The sequence below is a fragment of the Rhinolophus ferrumequinum genome, chromosome X (assembly GCF_004115265.2).
Source record: "Rhinolophus ferrumequinum isolate MPI-CBG mRhiFer1 chromosome X, mRhiFer1_v1.p, whole genome shotgun sequence".
NCBI lineage: Eukaryota > Metazoa > Chordata > Mammalia > Chiroptera > Rhinolophidae > Rhinolophus > Rhinolophus ferrumequinum.
In genome coordinates this window covers 67,272,749-67,290,786 of record NC_046284.1, presented here as the reverse complement: position 1 = coordinate 67,290,786, position 18,038 = coordinate 67,272,749, and the positions used below count along the sequence as shown (strand labels likewise).

Here is an 18,038-nt window from a genome sequence, read left to right as displayed (position 1 = left end):
CTTCCAAAGCTGAACCATGAAGATCTGGAAAATCTAAACAGATCGATCACCAGTAATGAAATAGAATCAGTCATCCAAAACCTTCAGAAAAGCAAAAGTCCAGGACCAGGTTGATTTACTAATCAATTCTACCAAACCTTCAAAGAGGATCTAATACCAATCCCGCTCAAACTCTTCCAAAAAATTGAAGAAGAGTCAGTACTCCCCAACTCATTTTATGAGGCCAACATTACCCTGATACCAAAATCTGGTAAGGACACCACAAAAAAAGAAAACTACAGACCAATTTCTCTGATGAATACAGATGCAAAAATCCTAACTAAAATTCTAGCAAATCGAATACAACAATGCGTTAAAAAGATTATTCATCACAACCAAGTGGGGTTTATCCCAAGGGCACAAGGATGTTTCAACATCTGCAAATCCATCAATGTGATATATCATATAAACAAAATAAAGGACAAAAATAATATGATTGTATCAATTGATGCAGAAAAGGCATTTGACAAGATACAACATGCATTTATGATTAAAACACTTAATAAAATAGGTATAGAAGGAAAATACCTTAACATAATAAAGGCCATCTATGACAAGCCCTCAGCTAATTTCATAATTAATGGTGAAAAACTGAAGCCCTTTGCTCTACGTTCAGGAACAGAACAGGGCTGTCCCCTATTACCTCTGCTTTTCAACAGTGTTGGAAGTCCTTGCCAGAGCAATCAGGCAAAAGAAAGAAATAAAAGGCATCCACATTGAGAATGAAGAAGCTAAATGATCACTCTTTGCAGATGACATGATGCTACATTAGACTCCACCAAAAAGCTATTAGAAAGAATCAACGAATACAGTAAAGTTGCTGGCTACAAAATCAACGTACAAAAGTCCATTGCATTCCTATATACTAACAATAAAATCTCAGAAAAAGAAATGCAAAAAACAATTCCTTTTGCAATTGCAGCAAAAAGAACAAAATACCTAAGAATACACTTAACCAAGGATGTGAAGGACCTATATACTGAAAACTATAAAACATTTTTGAAACAAATTGAAGAAGACACAAAGAAATGGAAAGACATTTCGTGATTATGGATTGGAAGAATCAACATAGTTAAAATGGCCATATTACCCAAAGCAATATACAGATTTAATGCAATCCCCATCAAAATCCCAATGGTATTTTTTAAAGAAATAGAACAATAAAACATCATATTTGTTTGGAACCACAAAAGACCCCGAATAGCCAAAGCAATCTTAAGAAAAAAGAACAATGCTGGAGGTATCACACTCCCTGACTTTAGCTTGTACTACAGGGTAACAATAATCAAAACAGCATGGTATTGTCAGAAAAACAGACACGTAGAGCAATGGAATAGAATTGAGAATCCAGACCTAAAACCACATAAATATGGACAGATACTTTTTGATAAAGAAGCCAAAAACATACAATGGAGAAAAGACAGCCTCTTCAATAAATGGTGCTGGGAGAATTGGATAGCCACGTGCAAAAGAATGAAACTGGACTGCTATCTGTCACCATGTACCAAAATTAATTCAAAATGGATCAAAGACTTAAACATAAGACCTGAAACAATCAACTGCATAGAAGAAAACATAGGTACTAAACTATGGACCTTGGGTTCAAAGAGCATTTTATGAATTTGACTCCAAAGGCAATGGAAGTGAAAGCTACAATAAACGAATGGGAGTATATGAACTTAAAAGCTCTACACAGCAAAAGAAATCGTTGACAAAATAAAGAGGTAACCAACTGAATGGGAGAAGATTTTTGCAAACAGTGCCTTCCATAAGGGGCTAATATCCAAAATATACAAGGAACTCATGCAACGCAACAACAGAAAAACAAACAACCCAATTGAAAAATGGGCAGAGGACCTGAAGAGACTTTTCTCCAAAGAGGACATACAAATGGCAAATAGACGTTTGAAAAAATGCTCAACATCACGAATCATCAGAGAACTGCAAATAAAAACCACAATGAGGTATCACCTCACCCCAGTTAGAATGGCTATCATCAACAAGACAAATAGTAACAAGTGTTGGAGAGGCTGTGGAGAAAAAGGAACCCTCATACACTGTTGGTGGGAATGCAGACTGGTGCAGCCGTTATGGAAGGCAGTGTGGAGGTTCCTCAAAAAATTAAGAATAGAATTATCATATGACCCAGCAATCCCTCTCCTGGGTATCTACCCAAAAAATCTCAAAACATTTATACATAAAGACACATGTGTTCCAATGTTCATTGCAGCTTTATTTATGGTGGCCAAGACATGGAAACCACCAAAATGTCCTTCGATAGATGAATGGATAAAGAAGTTGTGGTATATATACACAATGGAAAACTATTCGGCCGTAAGAAAAGTTGATATAGGAACATTTGTGACAACATGGATGGATCTTGAGAGTATGATGCTAAGTGAAATTAGTCAGACAGAAAAAGCAGAGAACCATATGATTTCACTGATATGTGGTATATAAACCAAAAACAACAAGAGAACAAGACAAACAAATGAGAAATAACAACTCATAGACACAGACAATAGTACAGTGGTTACCAGAGGGTAAGGGGGATGGGGGGTGGGAGATGAGGGTAAGGGGGATCAAATATATGGTGATGGAAGGAGAACTGACTCTGGGTGGTGAACACACAATGGGATGTATAGATGATGTAATACAGAATTGTACACCTGAAATCTATGTAATTTTACTAACAATTGTCACCCCAATAAATTTTTTAAAAAAAGAATATGTTTGGTTGCCATGTACTTTTATATAGTCTCATTTAATATTCAGAAATACTCTGCAAAGTTTTTGCTATTATTGTCAGTTTTACATGTAAGGAATCAAAGGTTCAGTTAACTTGCTAATAGTTGGACACCTAGAACTAGTAGAGCGAGGACTTGAACTGATTTTTTTTTTAAATAAAACTCATGCTGTTTTCACCATATCATACTTCATAAACCAGTATATGAAAAGAAGCTACAGGACTTGGAAAAGAATAATTATGGGGCACAAGGGAGAGCGAGGAATACCACTTAACTCCATGCTTTGGAAAGAAAAAGTAAGCTAGTCTTTAGACAGAGTTAATAGTGACAAATCTCCCTGTAGAAATATTATGGTGGCCATTGGAAATATGAGTCTGTCGGTCAGCAGAAAGGATAGTGATTGATAAAGACTTGAACTCATCTGCATTTAGATGATAGTTAAAGTCATGGGAGTGAATGAAACTCCAAAGCAGAGAGAACTAAAGATAATATCTTCAATATCCTGGCATTTAGCAAGTTGGGAGAGGAAGAGAGGCCAGTGAGAAGACAAAAAAAAAAAAAAAAAAACCTATGTCATGGAAATCAAGGGAGGTGACAGATTGAAATGAAAGGACATGAAAACATCAAGATAATGGGTTCTGAATTCAAGAGGAGAGATTCGTATATATGTGTGCGTATATCTTCCATATTATCATACTGATGTTTTTTTATAAAATTTATTGGGGTGACACTGGTTAATAAAATTATATAGTTTTCAAGTGTACATTTCTATAATACATCATCTATACATTACATTGTGTGTTCATCACCCAGTCAGTTCTCCTTCCATCACCATATATATATTTGACCCCCTTTTACCTCTTCCACCACCCACACTCCCCACTTAACCTCTAGTAACCACTAAACTCTTTTCTGTGTCTATGAGTTTTTGTTTCTTTGTTTGTCTTTCCTGTGTTATTTTGAATTTTATATCCCACATATGTGTGAAGTCATATGCTTTTTGACTTTTTCTGTCTAACTTACTTTGCTTAGCATATAATCTCAAGATTTTATATAGTATTTTAATGGAACTTTCATATATGCTCAGATATGTAGCTATGGAATAATATTTTCCAAATATTTTTATTAGCCTTAATTTTAATGTGTGCGACTATTCAGTAAGCACGTTTCCACAAGTATTTAAACTGCATCACTGAGTACTTAAAGCAAAATTTCAAACAATAATCTGTGTCATTTTCTTATGAGACCATTTTGAACCATGAGGAGTCTCTTGGAGGACATAATGTGGCCTGTATATTTTACAAGACTGTGGGTGTTTAAGGACATGTTATTTGAATACTTTTCTGTTTTTATTAGAGTCTATTTGAGGCATTCTGATAGAAGAGTAATTATATTAGGGACAATTGATTCTTTCTTTTGTTTTGGTTTTTGTTTTTCAGTTCTCATTCACATGTTCAATTTCTAATGTCTTTCTAAATTTATATACTATCTAATAGAAAAACCGTTTTTTTTTAAAAGTTGGTGACATTTATGTGAAGTGTTCCCTATGCACAAAATACTATAAATACCTTGTACACTAAATTGACATTTAAATTTTAATGTTAACACATTTTATTGGGTTGGTATATACGCAAATATATTCCCTTTCTCTGTCAGCTGAGAGAACCTAGAGGCAATGACACCAGTAAAAGCAAGCATGTGTAGTACTCAGATCTTGATTTCTAATACAATTCTCCAATAAAAGGAACTATGTCCTCTTAGAGAAATGGCTGGTTCTATACAATATAAGCCTACAGCATCTTCTAGTGTCATAAGTTAAGGAAATACTAAGAATAACCCCATAATGATTGTGTATGTCAAAGGGACACAGGCCCTAAATGCAAGAGCTTCCAATGACCAAAGCTGGAACAATTTAAGCAACAAAATTAATGAAGTTGTGTTGGATTATAAGCCAAAGTATAAAATACATAATCATGTTTTGACACTGATACAAAAAAATGGATGGCTGGCCAGATAGATAGATATATTACATAGATATGAGAAAAGACATATATCCCATGCAGAATTCCAAATAACTTATGTAACTACCCTCAAGCAAGTGGGCGATAATATGTCACTCATGTGTGGGCTGTGCATAGTGACTTCCTTCCAAAGAGAACAGGATGGGAAAGGAACAAAAAGAGTACCTTTACAGTGAAGAAACTTGACAAACACTACCTAAGTCAGGTAATCAACATTAACATCAACAGTGATCAGTCACACTGTCATAATACACCCTTAATATAATGTGATGAGAATGGCATTTTACCTTGGTGGTTTTCCTCCCGAAAATTCAAAAGGTTTGCCTAATTATGAGAAGAAATCAGACAAATCCCAATTTAGGGGCATTCTATAAAATACCTGACCAGTACTCCTGAACATTTTCAACATCATTAAAGACAAGGAAAATCTGAGAAACTATCAAAGCCAAGTGGATCCTAAGGAGACATGGTGACTAAATGTGGTATATAGATGTTGTATTATAAAGTTGCACACCTAAAATGTATATAATGTTACTAACCAATGTTGTCTCAATCATTTTAATAAAAACCTAATAACATAAAGCATTCTAGGTTAAAAAAAAGTGGTATCTGAGTGAAATTTTGGAATAGTAAAAAGTGAAGAAATCTGAATAAAGTATGGACTGTAGTCAATAGTAATGCATCAATATTACTGGTTTATTAATTGTAAAAAGTGCACCATAGTATCAACTTTTCTGTAAATCTAAAACTGTTCTAAAATGAAGTTTAAATAAAGAAAAATTTTCATAAGTTTAAATTAAATTTAAAGTAATGGTTCTTTGCAACGATAGGTCAAAGTCCACTCCTCGTTCTCAGAATTCAATATATTAACTCATTTTGTCACAGGGACAAAAAAGATAATGTAGAGTAATATTTAGTCACTGAAATTTGGCTTGAATGTTGAATCAACAACTACATGTTCATTGTATGCAAGTTATTGTTTCAGGTACATTTTTATAAAAAATTATTTAAACATAGTCCCTGCTTTTTAAAGGTTTAATAATTGTGGAATTAAGAAGCAAACCAGAGTTACTTAAACTTGCCACCATTGACATTTTGGGCTGAATAATTCTTTTGTTTTGTTTTATGTATTAAATTTATTGGGGTGACATTGGTTAGTAAAATTATACAGGTTTCAAGTGTACATTTCTATAATACATCGTCTATATATTGTTTTGTGTGTTTACCTCTCAGAGTCAGTTCTCCTTCCATCAAGGGGATCAAATGTATGGTGAATAATTATTTATTGTAGAGGGCTGTTATGTGCATTGTAGGATCTTTACCAGCATCTCAGGCCTCTAGCCACTTGACGCCAGTAGCAACCTTCCCTAGTTTTGTCAACCAGAGATGTCCTTCTAGTTGTGACAACCAAAAATAAAGAATTTTCTGTACTTCTCAAATTTTCTGTAATCCTACAACTGTTCTAACAAAGTCTATTCATTAATAATTAATAATTCAAGACAAAAAGTAAAGATACTTATGGAAATAACTACATCTTGATATTTAGGACTAAACATAAGACTTAACTTTTCTACAGAGCTTCATGTATATTATCTCATGTAATTATCTGAGTAGCCCTGTGACATAAGCATTATCGTTGGTATCATTGGTATTAGTATTATTTGCATCCCCATTTTGTAGGAGAAAATTAATACTTAGAAAGATAAAGTGACTTGTCTAATATTACTCAGCTTGTAAGTATTAGGGAAGGAACTAAATCCAAGCATTTTGATGTTCTTTTCATTCCACCATGCTGCCTCCTATGTCACAATCAATAGTTACCATACAATGAAGACTAGGGAAGAACATTCTCTAATACAGTGGCTTCCATTATAACATGTGGTATGGCATTAAAGTACCTAAAATGGAAGCAATAAAACTATAATTTATGAGCTCTGGGAACTTAGGAGCAGGTTAAGTTTCAAAAGACTAGTTTCACTGTTGTTGGTTTGCTCGTTTGATTTGCTTTATTACATTCTGCTTAGATAAGGACCAAGAGTAGATTATAATATTTTTACATCTTTACATTAATATGTCTGTTGTATAGTGGATGCTATAATTTGATCTACTTATATCTCTTGGAGTACTAATTTATTATTTCTTGATGAGACACAAGACAGAGTTGCCTTAGTTTTTCTGAAATCTAACAAAATTATGTGAGGTTCATATTGATGATATTTTTAGGTTTTAAAAATCTGAATTTTAATTATAAAATATACAGCAGATATCTAATATGTTTATAATGCCCAGGTAAACATATCCAGAAACATCTAGTAATTTAAGGCATTTTTTTGTCTTCAGCCAAAAAGGCTGAATGAAATTCACAGAATAAAATTTTTTCCTGGTTAGAACTTATTTTCCAAAACATATTCCTGCTTTAGAATATGATCCTCTCCAATACATGGTGGAGTATATATGAGAATAGCTAAGATAATGAGACATTGAATGTTTGATTGACTCAGTGAGAATCAAATGATTACTTAAGCAGAGGAAAGTTTAGGATAAGTGAGTTAAGTGGAAACTGAATGCTTTCAAGTCTGTGGTGCCAAGGGATTGTTCCTTTCCAAAACAAGTAAACAAGCATATTTTGTAGCAGGCAATCCTTAAATTTATTGGGGTAACAAGGTTAATAACATTATATAAAGAAGATGTGGTACATATATGCAATGGAATACTACTCGGCCATAAGAAAAAATGAAATACTGTCATTGCAACAACATGGATGGATCTGGAGATTACCATGCTAAGTGAAGTCAAACAAAAAAAGTCGAGAGCCATATGACTACACTTATATGAGGGATATAAAACTGAAAGCAACAAAGGAACAATGCAAACACACAAAGAAATCAAAACTCATAGACACAATTGCACACCTGAAATCTATGTAATTTTACTAACAATTGTCACCCCAATAAATTAAAAATAAATTAATAAAAAAAAAAACTCATAGACACAGACAACAGTTTAGTGGTTACCAGAGGGTAAGGGGGGAGGAGGGTGGTAGAAGAGGGAAAAGGGGTTCAAATGTATGGCGATGGAGGGAGAACTGACTCTGCGTGGTGTCATATATAATACCTATAGATGATGTATTCTAGAAATGTACACTTGAAACCTATATAATTTTATTAACTAATGTCACCCCAATAAATTTAATAAAAAATAACATAAGTTTCAAGTGTGTAATTCTATAACACATCACCTGTATCTCTTATTTAAGGATATTCATACCATGCTACACTGATTATCCAAACAATATTGTGACTGAATGTCACAAAGAGTCTTTAAAGGTTTAAAAGATTCAGAGATGAATCATTTATTTGAATTAAACATTTATTTGAATTAAACAGAAAAAGAGAGTAATGTTACCCTGGACCAACTGTTTTAAAAAAATAAACAAAAAACAAGTTGGAGTGGGGGAAACTAAAAGTAATTCTAACTCATGGTTGGAAAATGATGCGTGGAAGCAAAAAAAAAAAAAAAGTAACAAGCAAAATATTTAAGTGTGTTCATCCAACCATCAATTTTTTAAGCTTTTACTGATTGTAAGCCTCTATGTGCTTGTATTAGTATTTAAATTCCACCATTGTGTGATGTTGAAAAGACATGTAGATAGCTTTCATTATTGTAAATTCAATAGTGATCATATTTGCTTAAATAGTCAAAGGGTACAAACTTCCAGTTAGAACATGAATAATTTGGGGGAATCTAATGTACAATCTTGTAACTATAGATAATACTGTACTTTATAGTTGAAAATTTCTCAGAGAGTAGAACTTAAATGTTCTTACCACACATACACAAAACGATCACTATGTGTGGTGGTAGATAGGTTTACTAACCTCATTGTGGTAATCATTTCACAATGTGTACGTATAGCAAATTATGTTTTACACCTTAAACTTACACAATGTTATATGTCAATTATATCTCAGTAAAGCAAGAAAACAAAAGATGGAAATATGTGTACCTTCTTGATGGGTTTGACATTGTAAAGAATGTTATGGAACTCTCAAGCTTGATATTCTTCAAGAAATATTTCCGATGTGTAATGAGTACACATGGAGAAGCTTCAGGACATAATCATATTTGAAAATTAACGTATTTTGAATCATGCCTACAATTTCATGCCTAATGACATCATTGTGATACCAATAAAAATTAAAGAAAGATGCTGGTATTTTGAAGTTTATGTTTGTCCATATGACAATTAACACTAACCCTGCAGCTGAACCATACATAGTATGGTCCCATTGTAGATAGAAATGCAAACCGTGACATTTCACTTTAAGGAAGGTTGGCAGCAATCATAGTGAAATATTTAGAATCAGAGGGAAATTTTTAATATTACTTTAATCCAATATATATTTTTTAGAAGTTGGTGTGTCTAAATATCCACTGGACATTTGCACACTCACTAGGAGAGTAAACCATATTCTCACTTTATCTCCCTTTCAGATTACATACACAGCATCCTGAAGAAATGAATGTCAGCGTATCTGAGGAGCAGTTCCATGCTGTAAACCATGCAGAGCAAACTCTCCATAAAATGGAAAACTACCTGAAAGAGAAACAACTGTGTGATGTGCTACTCATTGCTGGACACCTTCGAATCCCAGCACATCGGTAAGTATCCTTCTGCAGACAGAACATATGGTGAGTATAGCAAGTATGTATGAGAAAGAATCAGTCCATTGATTACTAATTGGAACACTGAGGAAAATAGATTTGTATCATCCTATATTGAAAAATCGTTACCATATATTTTCCACTTTCCTGTGTGATATTTAGAAGAGCCAAACTTTAGAGAAATTGATGAAGAAAACAGGGTCTAAAACAAAATCAACTTACTTAATTTGGCTTTCTAATTTCACTACGCTTTACTGAACTGTGAAAGATTTAAGCAGAAAACAGTCTCACCAGTGTTACAAACCTACTGATTGCATTTCATGCTTTTCAATAAGATTACGGACTGATTATAGTTCCTATGAAACATTCCTATTTCCAGGTTGGTTCTCAGTGCAGTGTCTGATTATTTTGCTGCGATGTTTACTAATGATGTGCTTGAAGCCAAACAAGAAGAGGTCAAGATGGAAGGAGTTGATCCTAATGCACTCAATTCCTTGGTGCAGTATGCTTACACAGGTAAGTGCTTAGCATATATTAACTCACACAGTCTTCACAATAATCCTACGTTATATAACACACATTGTTATTATTCCTACTCTACAAGTAAAAAACATGAAGGTTAGACCAGTTAAGTAATTTTCCTAAGGCGGTAAGAGGCAGAATCAGGATGAAATTCAATAGTATAAAAGAGCAAGAGATAAGTACTATGGTATAAAAAATATGACCATGAGAGAATACAGTTATTTTAACATAAAGATATAAGTGCATGTCTCTCTCTCTCACTCAAATAGTGTGGGTACATTCTCATTTATAAAAACAAGAGTGGAAGTGGGATATACCAACTCTAAGGATTTAATCAGCTTCTCCTTTGAAATAATAAAGTCATATTAACTCAAACTATAAAACAAAGATAACAGGATGAGTTTTGGGGCCAAGTAGTATGTATGTATGAATGTATTCATTCCAAATGTATTGAGGAATAATTGACAGATATAATTATATGTATTTAAAGTATACAGTGTGATGATTTGATATACATAAGCACTGTGAAATGATTACCAACATCAAGTTAATTAAAGCATATATTATCTCAAATAGTTAACGCTTTTTCATGTGTGGTGAGAATGCTTAAGATAAACTCTCAGCAACTTTCAAGTATACAATACCCAATACCATATTATTAACTATAGTCACCATGCTGTGCATTAAATCCCCAGAACTTTTGTAACTCAATGTTTGTCCCATTTAACCTACATTTACCATTTCCCCCTCTGCCCCTAGCAACCACCAATTTATTTGCTGTTTCTATGAAATCAGCATTTTTTTGTTGATTCCACATACAAGTGATACCATACTTTCTCTGTCTGGCTTATTTCACTTAGCATAATACCCTCCAGGTTCATCTTATGTTGTCACAAATGGCAGGATTTCCATCTTTCTCATTGCTGAATAATATTTCATTATATGTGTGTGTGTGTATGCATATATACACATACACACACATATATATAACATATATAAAATATATAACATACACACACACACACCAGGGTTGCCAAAAACTGTATACAAAGTGGACACTTTGGTCAATGTTGCACAAGCAGTAGTTCGCTGTAATCGGAAGTGTCTGGACGCTGATGGTAACCACTTTGAGCACCTCTTGTAATTGCAGAAGTCATACATGACTTGTATTCATCTTTTGTTATCAGTATATATTGAGTATTACAATTTTAATACAGTTTTCCTTTCTTAAATTTTTTTGGCATGCTCTGTATATATATATTATATACATATATATAACATACATATTATATAATATATATACACACATATATATTCCATTCATTTGTCAAAATACAGGCAGGTTGTTTCCATATCTTAGCTGTTGTGAATAATGTTGCAATAAATGTGGGAGTATAGATATCTCTTCTAGATCCTGATTTTCTTTCCTTTAGATATTTATCCAGGAGTGGGTTTTCTGGATCATATTGTAGATCTATTTAAAAAAATTTTCAGGAACCTCCGTGCTGTTTTCCAAAATGGATGTACCAATTTACATTCCCACCAACACTGCACAAGGGTTCCCTTTTACCCAAAGCCTTGCCAGCATTGTAATCTTAGCAGGTGTGAGATGATGTCTGATTGTGGTTTTGATTTGCATTTTCCTGATGGTTAGTGATGTAGAGCATCTTTTCATATGTCTGTTGGCCAGCTGTATGTCATCTTTCGAAAAATGTCTATCCATGTTCTTTGACCATTTTTAAATTGGATTATTTGTTTTTGTGTTGTATGAGTACTTTATATTTTATGGATATTAACCCCATATCAATCAGATATATCGTTTGAAAATATTTTATGTCATTCTATAGGTTGCTTTTTCAGTTTATTTTTTGTTTCCTTTGCTGTGCAGAAGTTCTTTAGTTTGATGTAGTCCCACTTGTTTTTGTTTGTTTGTTTGTTTGATTCTTTAAGGAGGGCACAGCTCACAGGGGCCAATGCGGGGATCGAACTGGCCACTTGTTTATTTTAGCTTTTGTTGCCTATGTTTTTGGTGTTTTATCCAAGAAATCATTGACAAGACTAATGCTAGGGAGCTTTTTCATTATGGTTTCTTCTAGTAGTTTCATGGTTTCATTTCTTAAGAAATTAATATTCCTCTTAATAACCAGGCCAAGTTTCAGTGTCTATCACAAGTGAATCTTTAGATCTGAATCTGAGAATAGTACATACTTCTTTTGGTCTCGTGAGATATAGGCAGGGCTGTCCCTTAAAATCCAGGACAATAAATAACACAAGAAAGTCTGCTGATGGACTGGACCCCTTTACAACATATGGTTTAGAAAGTAAACCAAATATAGAGCATCTCACAGTATGTGCTACTCTTTTCTTTATGGTTTTGCAACATACAGAATCCATATTAAGGTATTTTACAAGGCCAGATTATAAAGTAATAGTTTATAGTTTATAAAATCCATATGACATGTCATTCTTTATAACATACCTAATGCTTGGCTAAAACAGAAAAGTGAGAATCTAACATATCACAATAACTTATAACATTTTCAATAATTCGTCAGTAATATTTGCTCCAAAAATAATACAGATATATCAATATAAAGGAAACAGTTTACTTGTTGATCTCATTTTAAAAAATTCTTTATAGAAATTTTTAAACAGAGTCTGTTTCTTATACCTAACAAAATAATCATAAGTAATTCTTTCTTTTGAGTTTATTCTGTTTTTATTATTGAATAACTGGTATTAAATATCTTTCTATCCCCTCCTTTCCTTTGATTCCATTGTCATAAAAGGAGCTTTATAAAAGTATTTTTAAAATTAAATTTATTGGGGTGACATTTGAAGACTCTTGGCAACATTTTCTTTCTTTTGAGACAGTGCCAGGCATCAATGCCAGGCATAATATCTGGGCAAAGTCATCCTTATCAGCTAACAAATACAGATGAAAAAAAATGGGCATATAAGCTCAATGTTCTCATTTACCAAAACGTTTTTCCACACAAATGACAGTTAACCTGCATGACAAATTGTATTACCCTTACACAATATTACATACTGCTCCTTGAGTCATAATGTGGACAGGTTTTTATATAAGCTTTAGATGCACGTCTAAGATGATAAAGAAATAACAAGTTGCTCTTTTTCCAATGATGGCATTCACTGTTCATTTGCTGCAGTTGTTTTTGATAATCTAGACTGGCTTCCTTCAGCCATCTTATTAGGGTTTATATAGACTCCTTTGCATATGTTGTCTTCAAAAGATGTTCTTAGTGGTTACTGTACACTACAATAAATAATCTTACCAATGAGAGAAACTGAAAATTTCAACCAGCCAGCATATTTGTGTCTTACTTTATGGGACATATAATAATTCTTTACTTTTCCAAACCATCTAGGTGTCCTGCAATTGAAAGAAGATACTATAGAAAATTTGCTGTCTGCAGCTTGTCTCCTGCAGCTGACTCAAGTCATTGAAGTTTGCTCTAATTTTCTCATAAAGCAGCTCCATCCTTCAAACTGCTTAGGGATTCGATCATTTGGAGATGCCCAGGGATGTACAGAGCTCCTGAGTGTGGCACATAAGTACACAATGGTAAAATCAATTGCTTCAAGTTAATTTCTTAAGAAATTAATATTCTTCTTAATAACCAGGCCAAGTTTCAATGTCTATCACAGGTGAATCTTTAAATCTGAATCTGAGAATAGTTTGTACTTCTTTGGGTCTCATGAGATATAGACAGGATTCTCTCTTCAAAATTCAGGACAAGATACAACACAATTATGTCTGCTGATGGCCTGGACCCCTATTACCCAAACTAATTTGTAGTAACGATATAACAAGCCAATATCTAACTTACTGATATGTATAAATATATACAAGGAGTGCCAAAAAATGTATACAAGTGCACACTTTTGTCAGCATTGCTCAAGCAGTAGTTTGCCATAATCAGAAGTGTCTGGATGCTGATGGTAACCACTTTGAGCACCTCTTGTCATTGCAGAAGTCAAACATGACTTGTATTCATCTTTTGTTATTGGTATATATTGAGTATTATAACTTTAATACAATTTTCCTTTATTAAAATATGTATATATTTTTGGGCACCATATATAGAAAACTTTTCCGAGTAAATATTATAATGTTGGGGTAAAATGAAAAAGCACTGTAATCTCATCTATTTTGCAAATTACTTGCACATAATAGACATTAGATTAAAATGTTTGTCTGGTTGAGCTGTACTCAGGCAAGGTTGTCATTTTTGAAACTAAAAAGTTTTAATTAAAACTCAAAGCCTGGAGAAATGAAAATACTTCCAAAAATTAAATTGTACAAGTGCATATTTCAAGTCAAATCCACACTAATAAGAAAATATAATTTTCCTGATGTTTTTGCACTGTTAGAACTTTAGTTTCTAAAATTGTACAAATTATGATTTCCAATGAAGGTTAAATATTATTCAATAAGAAAAAAATAATATTAATGGATTAATATTAACTAGAAGAGCTTAAGAACTATCAAAATTAATAAATCAGACAATTCTATTGAACAGACCTTTTATGTCTTAATGAAAATGCTTATTTTGGTTAAAAGCAATTTGTAGTCCATTCCTTTAACGTAACTACCTTAAAATGCCTCTTAATTCTATTAGCAATTGTAATAAATTAAATGAACATGTTCTTTAATATATTAATTCTTTGAAAGTTACATGGAATAAGACTGTGTTTATTCAGACAAGTGACGGTGACATGAAAGATTGTCTGTAGGGGGCAAGAAAAAATAGACAGAAGATATTAAATATACCCTTACCCCATTAATGCTAATAATTCCCTGATGCAAAGAAGAAAATGAACTTTTTAACTTCTGAAGCAGAGAACACTAGATGAATCTTTTTGTGAAACCCAACCAAAAGATAAATATTTCAAGCTATGAAAATTGCTAGTTATTTAAGATTCGAAACTAAAAGGCAACTACATGAAAGTGAACAACAATAGAGAATCACACCTAAAAATAACATAAAATTAACATTACAATGTTAGGATTGAGATGCATATAGGTAATGAGTATTTCTCTAGAGTTTTATACAGACCTTAAAATTTTCAAGTTTATAATATTTGAATTATCTAAAAATGTCTTGTTAAAACTTTCCCGCCTTCTTCCCACCCCTGATAATTGTTCAAAATTTGAAATTTCAAACATATTCCTGAAACTGCAATATTATGTAGAGAATCATATTGTAATGGATTGATATTTTAACATATGTCATTCCATTATGTTATTTATATTCTTATATCCTAAATACAGATGCCATATAATCTATAGGAGCAGCAGTTATATGGTTCAAAGGTTAATCATACCATAAAAGCCAAACATGAAAACTTCCTGTTAAATTACTTAAATTCTTGAACTAAGTATTAACAGTTTCCTGTCTGGTATCTTACTTTTGCAGACAAAACACAGTCTGATAAACAGCTGGAATTATTTTTGTTGCTCAAAATCAACTTCTCTTCCTTTTCCTATTATATGACTGAAACTGAGTTTTAAAGCAGGATGTGCATAAAAATGCAGTACTGTTATCTCCTTTAATCCCCCTTCTTTAGTTATTTTAGTATCTGTGTAAATTCAATAAAGCAGGTAAAGGTCTTGTTATAATAATGCCTTTGTAATACTGCATTGATAATATAAAAATGCAAATAATTTTAATGTCTAAAGATAATGTTAAACTCTAACGATTCAATTACAGTTGTTTGAATCATAGACTAAGTAAAATAGATTGCCTTCACTAATGTGAGTGAGCCTCATCCAGAAATACACTCACAGACTCATCCAGAATGATGTTTGACCAAAAGTCTACACATTCCCTGGCTCAGTTAACTTCACACATAAAGTTAACCACCACAGTCATAAATAGTACCCTGCATTGATGACACAATCAGCAAGTATACCACATTCATTTAATAAGTTTTACAACAATGTAAGTGTAAATTAAAAAAAAAAATGAATACCAAACCAAAGGTACAAAATAATACTCTTAGGAAGGTGCATAGAAGAAAGTGTTTACCTTGAAATTAGGAACAAAATAATTCCAAAATAAAGAATTTAAATTAATCTTTAAGCTTAACTAAATATTTCTCTCCAATACTAGATACAGCAATGCCATATTTCAATACTCTAAACCAACACATTTATTTTTTATTTACACTAATTTACTATATTGCCAAGCAATTTTCAATAGTCTCATGAGGCAGCCACTCTGAAGTCATAAAAAAAGTCTGTAAAAATCTAATTTCCGGCTATATTTAAATACGATCATCATATAAGCCATTTTAATCATTTCTTAAGTTTCTCAAATGTATAATCCAGTTTGATTGACTGTGTATGATCCACATTAGCCACTAAGTAGGTTTTACACACTGGGCCAATCTTTTTCTGTCTGTCTCTCTCTCTCTCATTTACTTTTTTCCCTTTTCTTTCATTGGAGAGTGGATAGAAAGTAGAATGAAATACTGAGGCTTCCATCATACTGACACAGTTCAGAATTTACATACACTACCAGTAATAGGTAACTGTAAGTTTTAGAGTATTTTATCTTTTTCTTAACCCTTTCATAAATATTGTCACTTATAAAAAGCAGTTGCAGAATTGAATAAAATGAAGTAGAACTGAAGGCTTAAGTTGGAGTCCATACAGGCATACCTCCTTTTACTGCACTTCACTTTTTGCACTTTGCAGATATTGCATTTTTACAAATTCAGAGTTTGTGTCAACCCCACACCAAACAAGTCTATTGGTGCCATTTTCACAACAGCATTTGCTCACTTCATGTCACTGTGTCACATTTTGGTAATTCTCTCAATATTGAAAACTCATTCATTATTACTATATTTGTTATGGTGATCTGTGATCAGTGATCTTTGATGTTACTATTGTAATTGTTTAGGGGTACTATGAACCATGCCTATATATGATGGTGAACTTAATCGATAAATGTCCTGTGTGTTCTGACCGCTCCACTGACCAGCCATTTCACTGTGTCATTCCCTCTCTTCAGGCCTCTCTATTCCCTGAGACACAACAATATTGAAATTAGTCCAATGAATAACCTTACAGTGATCTCTAAGTGTTTAAGTGAAAAGAAAATTCACACATCTCTCCCTTTAAATCAAAATCTAGAAATGATTAAGCTTAGTGAAAAAGGCATGTCAAAAGCTGAGACCGGCCAAAAGCAGCTGAAAACTAGGCTTCTTGTGCCAAACAGTCAGACAAGTTGTGAATGCTAATGAAAATTCTTGAAGGAAACTAAAAGTGCTACTCCAGTGAACACACAAATGATAAGAAAGTGAAACACCTTATTGCCGAAACGGAGAAAATTTTAGTGGACTGTATAGAAGATCAAAGCAGCCACAACATTCCTTTAAGCCAAAGTCTAATCCAGAGCAAGGCCCTAACTGTCTTTAATTCTATGAAGGCTAAGAGAGATGAGGAAGCTTCAGAAGAAAAGTTTGAAGCTAGTAGAGGTTGCTTCGTGAGGCTTAAGGAAAGAAGCCATCTCTATAACATAAAAGTCAAGGTTAAGCAACAAGTGCAGGTTTTGATGCCACAGCAAGTTACCCAGAAGATCTAGGTAAGATAATTAATGAAGGCTGCTACACTGAACAACAGATTTGCAATGTAGGTGAAACAGCCTTATTCTGGAAGAAGATGCCACCTAGGACTTTCATACCTAGAGAGGAGAAGTCAGTGCCTGCCTTCAAAGCTTCAAAGGACAGGTTGACTCTTGTTAGAGGCTAACGCAGCTGGTGAATTTAAGTGGAAACCAAAGCTCATTTATCATTCTGAACATATTAGGGCCCTTAACAATTTTGCTGAATCTACTCTGCCTGTGCTCTATAAATGGAACAACAAAGCACGGGTAACAGCACATCTGTTTACAACATGATTTACTGAATACCTTAAGCCCACTGTTGAGACCTATTGCTGGGGGCAGGGGAGATTCCTTTTACAGTAGCACAGCTCATTGAAAATGGACCTGATCATCCAAGAGCTCTG

At 33.2% G+C, this 18,038-nt stretch overlaps 1 protein-coding gene across 1 annotated transcript in view; it reads left to right on the top strand.

Annotated features, from left to right (window-relative positions):
• The window catches only part of KLHL4 (kelch like family member 4), a 137,212-nt gene that overhangs the window by 76,084 nt on the left and 43,090 nt on the right, over positions 1-18,038 (top strand). Inside the window, exons 2-4 of the mRNA XM_033110896.1 lie at positions 9,302-9,469; positions 9,852-9,988; positions 13,387-13,583. Coding sequence (XP_032966787.1) covers positions 9,302-9,469; positions 9,852-9,988; positions 13,387-13,583 — 502 coding nt within the window. The remainder of the gene's footprint in view (positions 1-9,301; positions 9,470-9,851; positions 9,989-13,386; positions 13,584-18,038) is intronic.